The sequence below is a fragment of the Mastigoproctus giganteus genome, chromosome 7 (assembly GCF_048544385.1).
Source record: "Mastigoproctus giganteus isolate SK-2022 chromosome 7, ASM4854438v1, whole genome shotgun sequence".
NCBI lineage: Eukaryota > Metazoa > Arthropoda > Arachnida > Uropygi > Thelyphonidae > Mastigoproctus > Mastigoproctus giganteus.
Window position 1 is genome coordinate 19,483,900 of NC_143581.1, and position 12,192 is coordinate 19,496,091.

The 12,192-nt window shown below is 39.5% G+C and overlaps 1 protein-coding gene across 1 annotated transcript in view; it reads right to left on the reverse strand.

The window, feature by feature from the left end:
* Positions 1–12,192, reverse strand: part of Glg1 (Golgi apparatus protein 1) — a 187,943-nt gene that overhangs the window by 143,331 nt on the left and 32,420 nt on the right. The window contains exon 3 of the mRNA XM_090378712.1: positions 6,601–6,687. Coding sequence (XP_090234838.1) covers positions 6,601–6,687 — 87 coding nt within the window. The remainder of the gene's footprint in view (positions 1–6,600; positions 6,688–12,192) is intronic.

A 12,192-nucleotide genomic window follows, 5' to 3' on the forward strand; every position in this document is an offset into this window, starting at 1 on the left:
ATACCTACCCAATAATGGGTAGGCCCGTCTTTCGCCCAGATAAGGGCAGTCACATGTAATAGTAATTGTGTTGTGGCATGTGATGCAAGAAAGCAAGCGTATCAACTTATGTAGTATCAGCCAAAAAAAAAAAAAAAATTCACACAACCATTCCTTCTAAATGTTTGTCCAGTTCCTCCTTAAATTTATTTAACCTATCAACTTCCACGACAGATGGAAGTTTGTTCCAGCAATTAACCACCCGCTGGCTATAGGCAAATTTCCGCACATCTATTCTACAGCTGTCTTTCCTCAATTTGAATTTATGCCCCCTTAGGTTTGTAATCTGAACAAGTGGAAGAACCCCATCAGAATTCAGCGCGCTCAACCCATTCAAGGCCTTATACACCTAAATCAGATCACCTCGCAGGTGCCTAGTCTCCAGCCGCTGAAATTTGCAGAACTTAAGGCTTTTTTGATAAGAGGATCCCTTCATTGCCCTCACCAATCTTGTTCTTTCTCAAAATCAGCTTTCACATGGCGAGGCATTGACTCCACAATTCACAAAAGTGTTCCATGGGTATTTCCATTCATGCTTGCTGCACTGCTGTCCATAATTCAGTCGCATTGCTGGGTGGAAGATCCAAAGCTCGAATGGACTTTTCCACAGCATCCCAAAGATGCTCCACAGGGTTCATGTCCTGTGAATGGGGAGGCCATTTCATGGTGGTAAAATCTGCGGAATGGTATTCGAACCATGTTCTAGTCACCACAGCTCTGTGGGGAGGTGCATTGTCCTGCTGGAAGAGTCCATTGCCTTGTGGTTGCAAGATGAACATGAAGGGATGTAGATGGCCTGCAAGGATGGGCACATAACCTGGACTGTTCAGAGAAGCATACAGATCACTACAGATGTCTTCAAATATCTAGTCAATGCCTGGATGAATAGTGGCCGTTATCCTGTGCAAACAGTGCCCCAACACAGTATTAAGTAGGTGGTCATAATACACACACACACACACACACACACACACACACACACACACACACACACACACACACACACACACACACACTGAGTGGACAGAAATCATGGGATACCTAACAGGTAGCCCCACCTTTCACCCATATAAGGGCAGTCACACAGCGTGGCACTGAGTCCACTAGTTCACAAAAGCGTTCCACAGGTATTTCTATCCATGCTTGCTGCAGAGCTGTCCACAATTCCATTGCATTCCTGGGTCGAGGATCCAAAGCTCAAACGGACCTTTCCACAGGATTCATGTCCAGTGAACAGGGAGGCCATTCCATGGTGGTAAAATCTGTGAAATGCTCTTCGAACCATGTTCTAGTCACCATGGCTCTGTGGGGAGGCACACTGACATGCTTGAAGAGTCCATTGCCCTTTGGGTGCACAATGACCATGAAGGAATGAGGATGGTCTGCAAGGATAGACACGTAACCTGGACCATTCAGAGATGCATCTAGATGTACCAGAGGTCCCAACGTGCGCCAGTTGAACATGACCCAGACCATTACTGACCATCCACCTGCCTGAACAGTTCCTAAAATCATCAGATAGCCTGCCAAAGGATTCTTCAAAAAAGTGCATTGCTTCTTGCAGTTTCCGCCAGATACGAACCCTCCCATCCATTTAAAATAACTGGAAACGGGGCTCATCGGAACCAGTCTCCAATCATCCAAGGTCCAGTGTCAATGTTCTATTGCCCAGTTGAGCCCTGTGTTGTGGTGTTAGCAATGAAATTCTGGTGGGTAGGCAGCTCCCATAACCTATTGTGGTTAACAATCACCTGATGTTCTTGGTGGAGATGTTTCTTGGACTTGAAGTTGGTGGTGATTTGTGCCGCTGTCCAGTTGGGCTGAAACAATGTGAGACAGACATCAACAGCCATGTTCATCCACCACCTTTCTCCACTCACAGCGCTGTTCACAATGAGATGCTATTCTGGAAATGGCATATTCCCGATACACTCTTAATACTGTTGAATGGGGATGTGCAATTTCTGTACTAGCTCCGTGATAGTCACCCATGCGTCGGGTACCCACTATCATCCCTCTTTCAAAGTCGGCTAACTCACAACATTTATCCATACCGACATCGAATTACCATCTACATGAATACAGTGATGCAGTGTACCTATATACCTGCCAAGTGGTGGGTTTCTCCACCAGCTAGAGGAGTGACAGCATCGCATTGCCCATGAACCAGGTATTCCATGAATTATGTCCTTTCAGTGTAATACTCATACAAATTGGAATCACACAATGTCTGCAACTTTCCCATGATTATTCTTTTGCTCATTTAAACTGTTAACTTCAACCTCTCATCCATTTTGGCATCTAACAATTACAGAACTTGATCACTGATAGGAATATGTTAGCGGCTTCGAGGATAAATGCTTTGAATATATCCCTTAGCATATTAGTATTTTATGCATCCAACCATAGAGTAGACTTTCCAGTTATTCAATCCCAAGAAATATCTCATTCCATTATAGGCCTCTCTCTTGAAAATGAAGCTTTGCTTTTACCTAATAAGTTTCTTTACACAAACCCATTTTAGGGTATTATGGTCATTGCCTGCATCCGCTGTCACGTTTTTGTTACAATTAAGCTCCTTGGTGAGAATGACCTACAATAATATTAAGACTTCATGTACTCACTCACTCTCTCTCTCTCTCTCTCTCTCTCTCTCTCTCTCTCTCTCTCTCTCTCTCTCTCTCTCTCTCTCTCTCTCTCTCACCATAATGAATTAATTGTATCAGAAGTAGACTATTCAATCTGCCTAAAGAGATTTTTGCCATATTCCTCAGTCATTTGAAGCCTAATATAGCCAAGAGGTCTAAAGCAGGAGTGCAGTAGCACATACTCTTTGAATGGACTGTGGTTCAAGCCTGTGCAACTGCTAAATGCATAATATAATAGCATAGCTTAATTTAATTTATTATGATACTCACCTTTTTATAATCTGCATTGATGTTGGAATAAATTGGATGATAATTTTAAATTTAAGTTAGCATGAATGAGTTAGAATTTAAAAACAGAATTAAAATGTGCGCAAGGAAGTAGAAGTGCACGTCTTCGTCCTTGGTTGTCAATGTTGAAATTTGAAACGATTATATTAAACGATTAATTAAAAGAGCTCAACTTTTCTATTAGATGCCAGATACTTCCGATTTCTTAATCAGATTTACCAGCAAACCTATGGCCTACCTATGGGATTAGGGATCTCAGCACCCCATCTGAAATTTACCTAGCCTCCGTAGAAAATCATATATTACAACCATACCCCCCCAGATATTAAATTATTTATACGATACGCTGACGATATCCTCTTAATAGGGCACAAATCCACAATAAATGATCTTTTCATTAAATTTTATTCCATGCATAATAGATTAAAATATACCCTGGAATTGGAAGAAAAGGAACAAATTAATTTCCTAAACCTCACTATATACAGAAGCGATACAAAACTAGGAACAAGAATTTTCAGAAAAAATACTCACACGGGCAAATACTTACACTTTGAATCACATCACTCCCTCAATACAAAAAAGCAGTCCTTTATAATCAAATTTACAATGCCATAAAATACAGTTCCACACATTATGACCTTAATAATGAACTACAATATCTTACAAGTAAATTCATATCTAGGAAATATCCTATTCAATTAATCAAACAAACTATTATCACAGTTCAAAATAATATCAACAACCCACCCAAACGCATGTCCAATAATAATTCACATATTATCCTCCCTTACCACAGTAATTTTGCCAACCAATTCCGCTGTTTATTCAAAAGTACTGATATCACCCTTACATTCTCATCTTACAATAAACTAGGTTCATTATTCAACTCATATAAAGATACACAAAATTACAACGTTAGCGACATGAATAATATCATCTACTTAATAAAATGTCAAGATAACTGTAACGCTTGCTACCTTGGTAGCACCACCACAAAATACGGTTCTACCAAAACATCAAACACACGTGCGTACTACCACTACAATAGCTTTAGGACAGGACAGACCAATACTGAATTAGCAACACATGTTCAATCCCACAACCACACCTCCTTAGTAGATTCAGCCATTCCTATTATCAAATTAAAATCCAGCTTTAAAATTTTCCAATACGAAGCCCTAGTTATAGAATGGTTTCGCCGCCATTCCACTCTTCAAGTATTAAATTCCAAACTACCCTATAACATAGCACCGGTCTGGAATCTCATGCACCTGAGATTCCCACGTGTATCCAGGAGCATCACGGGAACTTAGTCTTCTTAAATACACGCGTTTACTCTCATTCTACCATTGTCAACTGAAGACGTGTAAAACGAAAGCCACTTGTTATGGCTATTGGCCTTCTGTTTCCAACCGTATAACTTAAATCGTTTCAAATTTCAACATTGACAACCAAGGACGAAGACGAGCACTTCTACTTCCCTGCGCACATTTTAATTCTGTTTTTAAATCCTAACTCATTCATGCTAACTTAAATTTAAAATTATCATCCAATTTATTCCAACATCAATGCAGATTATAAAAAGGTGAGTATCATAATAAATTAAATTAAGCTACGCTATTATATTGTGTCAGTTATAAATGGTACTTTAAGGGATCTACAATTTTCGAACTGCTAAATGCATTTAATGATTACATTCATGATTTACTGTAAACTCCTCTTATCTGGTGGTCATGCTAAAGTATAAACAAGAGCTGCTTTTTTTTTTTTGTTATTTTTATAGGCAATGCTTTTCTAGGCAAATCCATAATCACTTTTAAATATCTATTTATAAATTCAGAAGAACACTGGTTAATTACCACCTTGCGTGTGTCTGTGTGCATGTGTGCCAACTGAATTGTTTTCTTATTTGTGACTCATATTTCCCGCCAAAATTTCCAATAACAAGGGTTCTATGAATATTAAGCTGTAACTTTCGAAACAAAAAAATAAGCTAAACTCTGATTACAACTTGGTGAAACTATCTATTACAATTTATAATTTAATAGTTACAACATTCACACTGAACATCAAATCAAAAGGAGGAATTTCAGAGAAGCTTTGGCTATCCAACAAGGGAACCAACAATAACTGGAACTGCAAGGCAATTACAACTCTCTTCCCTTTCAACAGATCTACAAGGCTTCCGATACAGAGAATTGCAAATGTAACAATTCCAACACAGCCCAATAACATTAAAGGGGCCAGTGAAATCAGAAGTGGTGTGATGCTAGCTATCATGGGTGTACAGAAATTGTTAAAAATGCCAGCCAGAAAACCCACCACCACAAGCCAGTACTTAATCAATCAGGATTCAGAGAGATTTAGTTCTCCATTAAGTCAATGATGAGAGAGACACAGAATATTATATCCAGGTTTGGAGGACACATCTAAAGAAAGATGGAGAACTTCTAGAGGAAGTGAATAGAACTGGTGAAAAGCACTAAGTGTTATCCCTAAGGAATGGCTTACAAGATGTGATCTTCAGAGAATGGCAACCCTGGGTGGGAAGGGGGAGATTGATTGAAGTATATAAGATCCTGAGGAAAAATAGTAAAATGAATGTGGGAGGAATATTCTCACTGGTGAGTGAGACAAGGACCAGAGGCAAAAATATAAAATCATTAATGCCTCAGCCACTGTTGCAGGCAACTAAGTTGCCTGAAGCAAAGAGTTTGGCAAAATTCAAGGGGAAATTGAATAATTTTCTTCTTTTTTTTTTTTTTTCAAATGCAGAATATTGCGTAATATGCCACAAGTTCCCCTTTAAAGGATTCTTCAAAAAAGTTCCCTATTAACATTATAACCCCAATAACCGAAGAGAAATGTACCAATTGTGTGGTACTACACTCAGGGAAGTGGAAAGAGAAAAAGACCTGGGGGTAATTGTGTAGTCAAATATGAAGTTTGCTGAGCAGTGCAGACAGGCTGCCAGGTCATAGAGTCTTGTCAATGATATATAGGAATTTTGCTAGCAGGAACAGGGAGGTGATTATCTTGTTATACAAGGCAATGGTCAGGCCACACCTAGAGTTCTGTGTACAGGTCTGGAGGGCCCCGATTTAGGAAGGATGTAGAGTTGCTAGAACGAGTACAGAGAAGGGCAACAAGATTGGTGAGGGGGAACAAAGGGGTGCTCTTACCAAGAAAGGCTTAAGTTCTGCAAACTGCAGTGCCTGGAGAGTAGGCACCTGCGAGGTGATCTGATTGAGGTGTACAAGGCCTTGAATGGGTTGAGCAAGCTGATGGGATTCTTCCTCTTGCTCAGTTTAAGAACTTGAGGGAACACAGTTTAAAATGAGGAAAGACAGTTGCAGAACAGATGTGCAGAAATTTGCCTTTAGCCAGCGGGTAGTTGATTGGTGGAACAGACCTCCATCTTTTGTTGTGGAAGTTGACAGCCTAAATAAATTTAAAGCTGAGCTGGAGGCATTTGGAACAAATGGGAGGGTTTTTTTTTTTTTTTTTGGCTGATGCGGCATAAGCTTGCTTTCTTGCATCAGATGCCTCTGCTAATGCTAACATATAAGATACTAATGTATGTGATAGGCATGAATAGATTATTAAAAATTAATATACTTACGCTTTCTAAAAATTTAGAACACATGCGTTTTGCTGTTGTCACAAACCTATTGTCAAGTGTCAAGTTTCTCTTATAGGTCCAAATGAGCTATAAGAAAAAAAAAATTTTTTTATTATTATTTTAAAAATTAATTAAAAATAACTAAAAAATATAATACAATAAAATCCCATTAGAAGGAACTTCTTGGACACGCATAAATCATTTTATAGTAATTTTACTGCAATGAATATCATTCAGAATTATTTTTATAGAACCATTATTCATTCAAATAAATCCTGCTGAATTTTTCTATTTCCAGTTTTATTTAAACACCAATTTCAAAATCGATAAATATAGTGATAAAATATCTACAAAAAAAAGTAAAAATATATGTACAGATATTAATATACCAGGAATTTAAAACATTGTACAGATATAACTTATTGCCTTTTCAAATATTAATATATCAATTTTTGTTTTTTTTATGATCAACACTTACAAAAATTCAAAAAATAATTTCAAAACTTCTTTAAAAACAAGATTATGAATTTAATGGGAGTTTTTTTTGTGAAAAAACGAGGCAAACAAAAAAGAAAAAAAAAAAAAGTAACTATCTCACAGGGCAAACCATCTTCACCTCATATCCAAATTTCAATTTCTTTTATTTTGGAGAAGAGATGCCAATATATGTGATACCACTGGAGACTGCAGGAGAATGGAGGGGAGAACTACTGGATTTAAAGTATAATCATTTAGATTTCAGAATTTATAATTTACTAATTACAATGTTCATAGTGAACATGAAAGCAAAAGAAGGAATTTCAGAGAAGCCAAGACAGACACCAACATTAAATGGAACTGCAAGAGAATTACAACTCTCCACCCTTCATCAGCAGAGGGCATGATATCAAATTATTCTGCTGCATTTTTTAAAACTCCATTTTTTTCTTTTCGAGCAAATTTTCCCAAGGCCATATTTACAATATGGGGACATGGTGATTCATAACATGATCTGGACATGGTTTCTATTGGTCTGGTTCGGGAAGAATGAGGTGGAAGGAGTGGGTTGCTGTATATATAGGTTGAAATAGGCTTGGTGTAGCCAATGGGAGCTTATTGCATGGTAAACCTGGCAGATTTTGGGTAATAGTAATAGAGGCATGTGATGCAAGAAAGCAAGTGTATAAGCTTATGTAGCATCAGCCAAATAAAAAAAAAAAAAATTAACACAACCATTCCCTCTAAATGTTTGTCCAGTTCCTCCTTGAATTTATTTAAGCTATCAACTTCCACAACGATAGATGGAAGTTTGTTCCAACAATTAGCCACCCACTGGCTAAAGGCAAATTTCCGCACATCTATTCTACAACTGTCTTTCCACAATTTGAATTTATGGCCCCCTTAGGTTCGTAATCTGAGCAAGTGGAAGAATCCCACCAGACTTCAGCATGCTCAACCCATTCAAGGCCTTATACACCTCAATCAGACCAACTCGCAGGTGCTTAGTCTCCAGCCATTGCAATTTTATTTATTATTTTTTTTATGTAAACCCCAAACACGAGAGGTATTAGAACCTATAGTACTTGGTACCGTGCTTGGGTTGGAGGTTGAGAAGACGAAAGAAGATATTTGTTGACATTGGACTTGAACTTCTGTAGCCTGTAATTTTCAGGAAACACATATGAAGGAAGGTTGTTCCAGAAAATGGCAGTTGAATGAATAAACGAGGAAGATGAAAAGTTGGTACTGTGAGTTTGGAGTTGGACAGTAAATGGATGTTGGCTGGTGGCGGCATGTGTTCGGACTGTTTTGAAAGAGAGAGTAGGAATTACAGAAGCCAATTCGGAAGAACAGTGCCCATGGAAGTATCTGTAGAAGAGGCATGCAGCAGAAACAGTACATCTATGAGACAGCGAGTGGAGAGACTTTGTTAAAGATGAATCATTAATTAACCTAACTGCCCTCTTCTGAAAGGAATCAAGAAGCCTGAGAGAGGTTTTGGGGGGCACTGCCCCCAGTTGTGGGAACAATATTCCATGGCAGGGCGGATTTGCGATTTATACAGAGTGAGCAGCTGTTTGGAAGAAAAGTAATGCCGAGAACGAAAGAGAAAACAAAGTTTTTTAGATGCAGAGGAAACAATATTTGTAACGTGTTTGTGCCAAGAGAGATTAGAAGTCAGGGTAATCCCCAAAAGGGAAATATCATTTTGCCTAGAAATCGGAGTGTCACTAAAGATAAGCATAGGAGCAGAAGAATCCTTTTTGCGAGATATAAGACAAGACTGAGTTTTAGAAGGATTGAAATCAACTAAGTTGTCTTTACTCCATTGTAGAATTACCTGAAGATCGGCATTTAAGGAATTGGTAGCAGATTTTCGAGAAGTTGAAGCTTATTGAGCAGGGCAAGGTTTCTCAAAATGGAAAGTAGAATTCAATGTGCTATCATTGGCAAAACTATGGATAGGATTTCCAGTCAATGGAAGAAGGTCATTAATATACAAGAGGAAAAGAGTGGAAGAAAGAACTGAACCTTGGGGGACACCAGCATTAGTGGAGAAGTTAGAAGACAGAGAGCCATTTACTATCACCCTCAGTAAGCAATCAGGGAGAAAACCGGATAACCAATTACTAAAAACAGTTGGCAAACCATAAGATGGAAGCTTGTTTAGAAGGCCTTTATGCCAAACATGATCGAAAGCCTCTGAGATGTCAAGAGCAACTACTTGTGTTTCACCGAACCTTTCCATTGAATTAGTCCATAAATGGGTAACATAAGCCAGAATATCACCAGTGGATCGACACTGACAGAATCCATACTGGTGATTGTTGATCAGATGGAAAGTTTCTAGGTAGCTTAAGAGTTGGCAGTTAATTGATTTCTCCATTACTTAAGAAAGAGTAGAAGTAACTGCAATGGGATGATAATTGAATGGAAGGGATTTGTGACCCTTTTTAGGAACTGGCTGGATATGAGCAAATTTTCAAGCAGAAGGAAAAACACCTTTGGAATAAGAAAGTGAAAAACTTTCTTATTTTTTGGCAAGAATAGGAGTAAGTTCAGGAGCACAGGTTTTGAGAACAAGTGGAGAAATACCATTGGGACCTGGAGCTTTCTTAGCATCAAGATTTGTCAAAATCCTTCTGGCATCCTTTTGACGGAAGACCACAGGGGGCATTGAATAGAGCATATTGGGAATGGTGGGAGGTGTTTTACCAAGATCATTAATAGATGAGTTGGAAGAAAAATGGGATGCTAGCAGGTCAGCTTTATCCTTGGCTGAAGTGACAACAGAACCATCTGGTTTGGACAGAGGTGGGAGCAGAGATGGGCAAAAGTTGCAGCCAACAGCTCTGGCAAGAGACCAGAATGCTCGGCTACCATTAGGTCAAGAAGCAAGTTTTCTACTCTTAGCCTGTTCAAATTCTAGTTTGGACTGATTAATAACTGCTTTACAATTGTTGCGAGCTTTGGTGTACACAGAAAATGAAACTGCAGAATTAGAAACGAGACAATTATGATATGCAACATTCTTCTCTTGAACAGCCTTAGCTCATTTATTGGAAAACCAAGGTTTAGATAAAGGACGAGATTTTAAAGTGGCGTGTGGGACAAAGGATTCCATTCCTGCAAGAATAATTTCACTGACACGATCTGAGCAAATATTGACATCAGAAGTTTTGAAACAGTAATCCGACCAGGGAAAAGAAGTCTCGCAGGTCATCCCATTTTGCATTCTTGTAATGCCAAACAACATGAGGTTGGGAATAGCCATGAGATAAAGGTTCCAATGGAAAAGAGACAATCACCAAGTTGTGATCTGAAGTGGCTAAAGGACCTCTCACTTCAACCGTGTACTTAGAAGGGTTGTTTGTAAGAAAAAGATCAAGCGTATTGGCTGTATGATTAGGATTGTCCTGTAATCTTGTAGGTAAATGAACAAGCTGTGCAAGGTCATTAGTAATTGCAAAAGCCTCAGCATCTCGACCAGCTGGGTCAGAGTGACTACAAAATGGAAGCCAACTGGAGTTGTGAACATTAAAATCACCAAGGAAAATTACCTCACTGTTAGGAAAGTTGGACTGGAGAAAGTCAAGTTGTAAAGAGAGGAAGTCAAAGAGCTCCAAGTGATTAGTGGAGATGGAAGAACGGTAGAGACAACAGATGAATTTTACACAATGAGGTAGAGAGATTTTAAGCCAGAGAAGATCAAAGAGAGGAGATTCCAAATTGCCAAGTCTCTGACAGGGAATATCAGAACGGACATATGCCACAAGTACCACCTTTGAGGTGAAAGGAACCATACAGCGAATAATTTGGGCAACTGAGATGAGCAGTACTTAAATCAACCGATAACTGAGATTCTGTCAGAAAAAGTACATGGGGTTTGGCAGACTGCAAGTGGAAATGGACATCACTGAGACCACGTATATATGTGAAATGAATTAGGAAGTGTTTGGGAGGTTTAGATCTTTTTTCAGATAAGCTTGCTCTATTAGTTTGACAATTCATGGTGTTTTCAATAGTAAGAAAAAGTGGGTGGGACATGCTGTATGAAGTAATGAAATTTTTGGATATGGTGTACACATGGTAAGAATATACACAGATTCTTGACATAACGTGGCCTCGACAATGATCCCCGCATATACACTACTCGGACTCCCTCCATTCACTATCTGGCAGAGTAGAGGTAGCAAGATTAGAGGTCACTAGCTGATCCGGAAGCCTCCGAGAGTGTTACCAATAGGTTCGGTCTGGTATACTAACTAGCAGCCGGCCTGCAAACAAGGTTTTAGAGCTGTACCCTAGAAATGTAAGGAATATTGGATCTCGCCACGATGTTCATCATAACCTCAAAAGTCATCAATCATACTGCATGATGGAAGAGATAAGGAAGGGTTGACCGGAACTTAGCTCTAGAAACTAAACATGGGTTCCACCACTTCAAGCCTCCAATAAGCAAAGTGGTGGTATTGCACCGGTTGATGAGAGTCATTTACCACCTAGTACTGCCTGGTAACATAGAGGGGCGGCATTTCTCCATGTGGTGTGGGCGCCGTTGCTTACGTTGCCGACCCCTGCTTACGTTGGTCCACACCTGGGTGGTCACCCACCATGTACTTGTGCATGGAGGTTATACCCAGGATTACTAACAGTCCCACCATCATGAAGGTGCAAGCAGGGGATTTGGCTGTCACAGACCGTCCAGACTTCACCGAAATTGGGTCCACTTCACTTGAGTGTCACCCGAATATCAGTTCCATCAGCATTTTAGACTCCCAGGTAGCACGTACAGCATGTTTGGCCTATCTGAGAGAATATCTGTGACAACCTCAAGGACCAATTTGCAGAACTTAAGCCTGTCTTGGTAAGAGGATCCCTTCATTCCCCTCACCAATCCTGTTGCCCTTCTCTGTACATGCTCAAGCATATCTACATGCTTCCTAAAATGAGGCCTCTAGACCTGTATGTCTTTGTATAAGGCAATGGTCAGGCCACTCAAGGCATGGACTGACCATTGCCTTATACAGAGGGATAATCACCTCCTTTTCCTTGCTAGCAAAATTCCTGTATATCATTGACAAAACCCCATGACTTGCTCTTGCAGCCTGA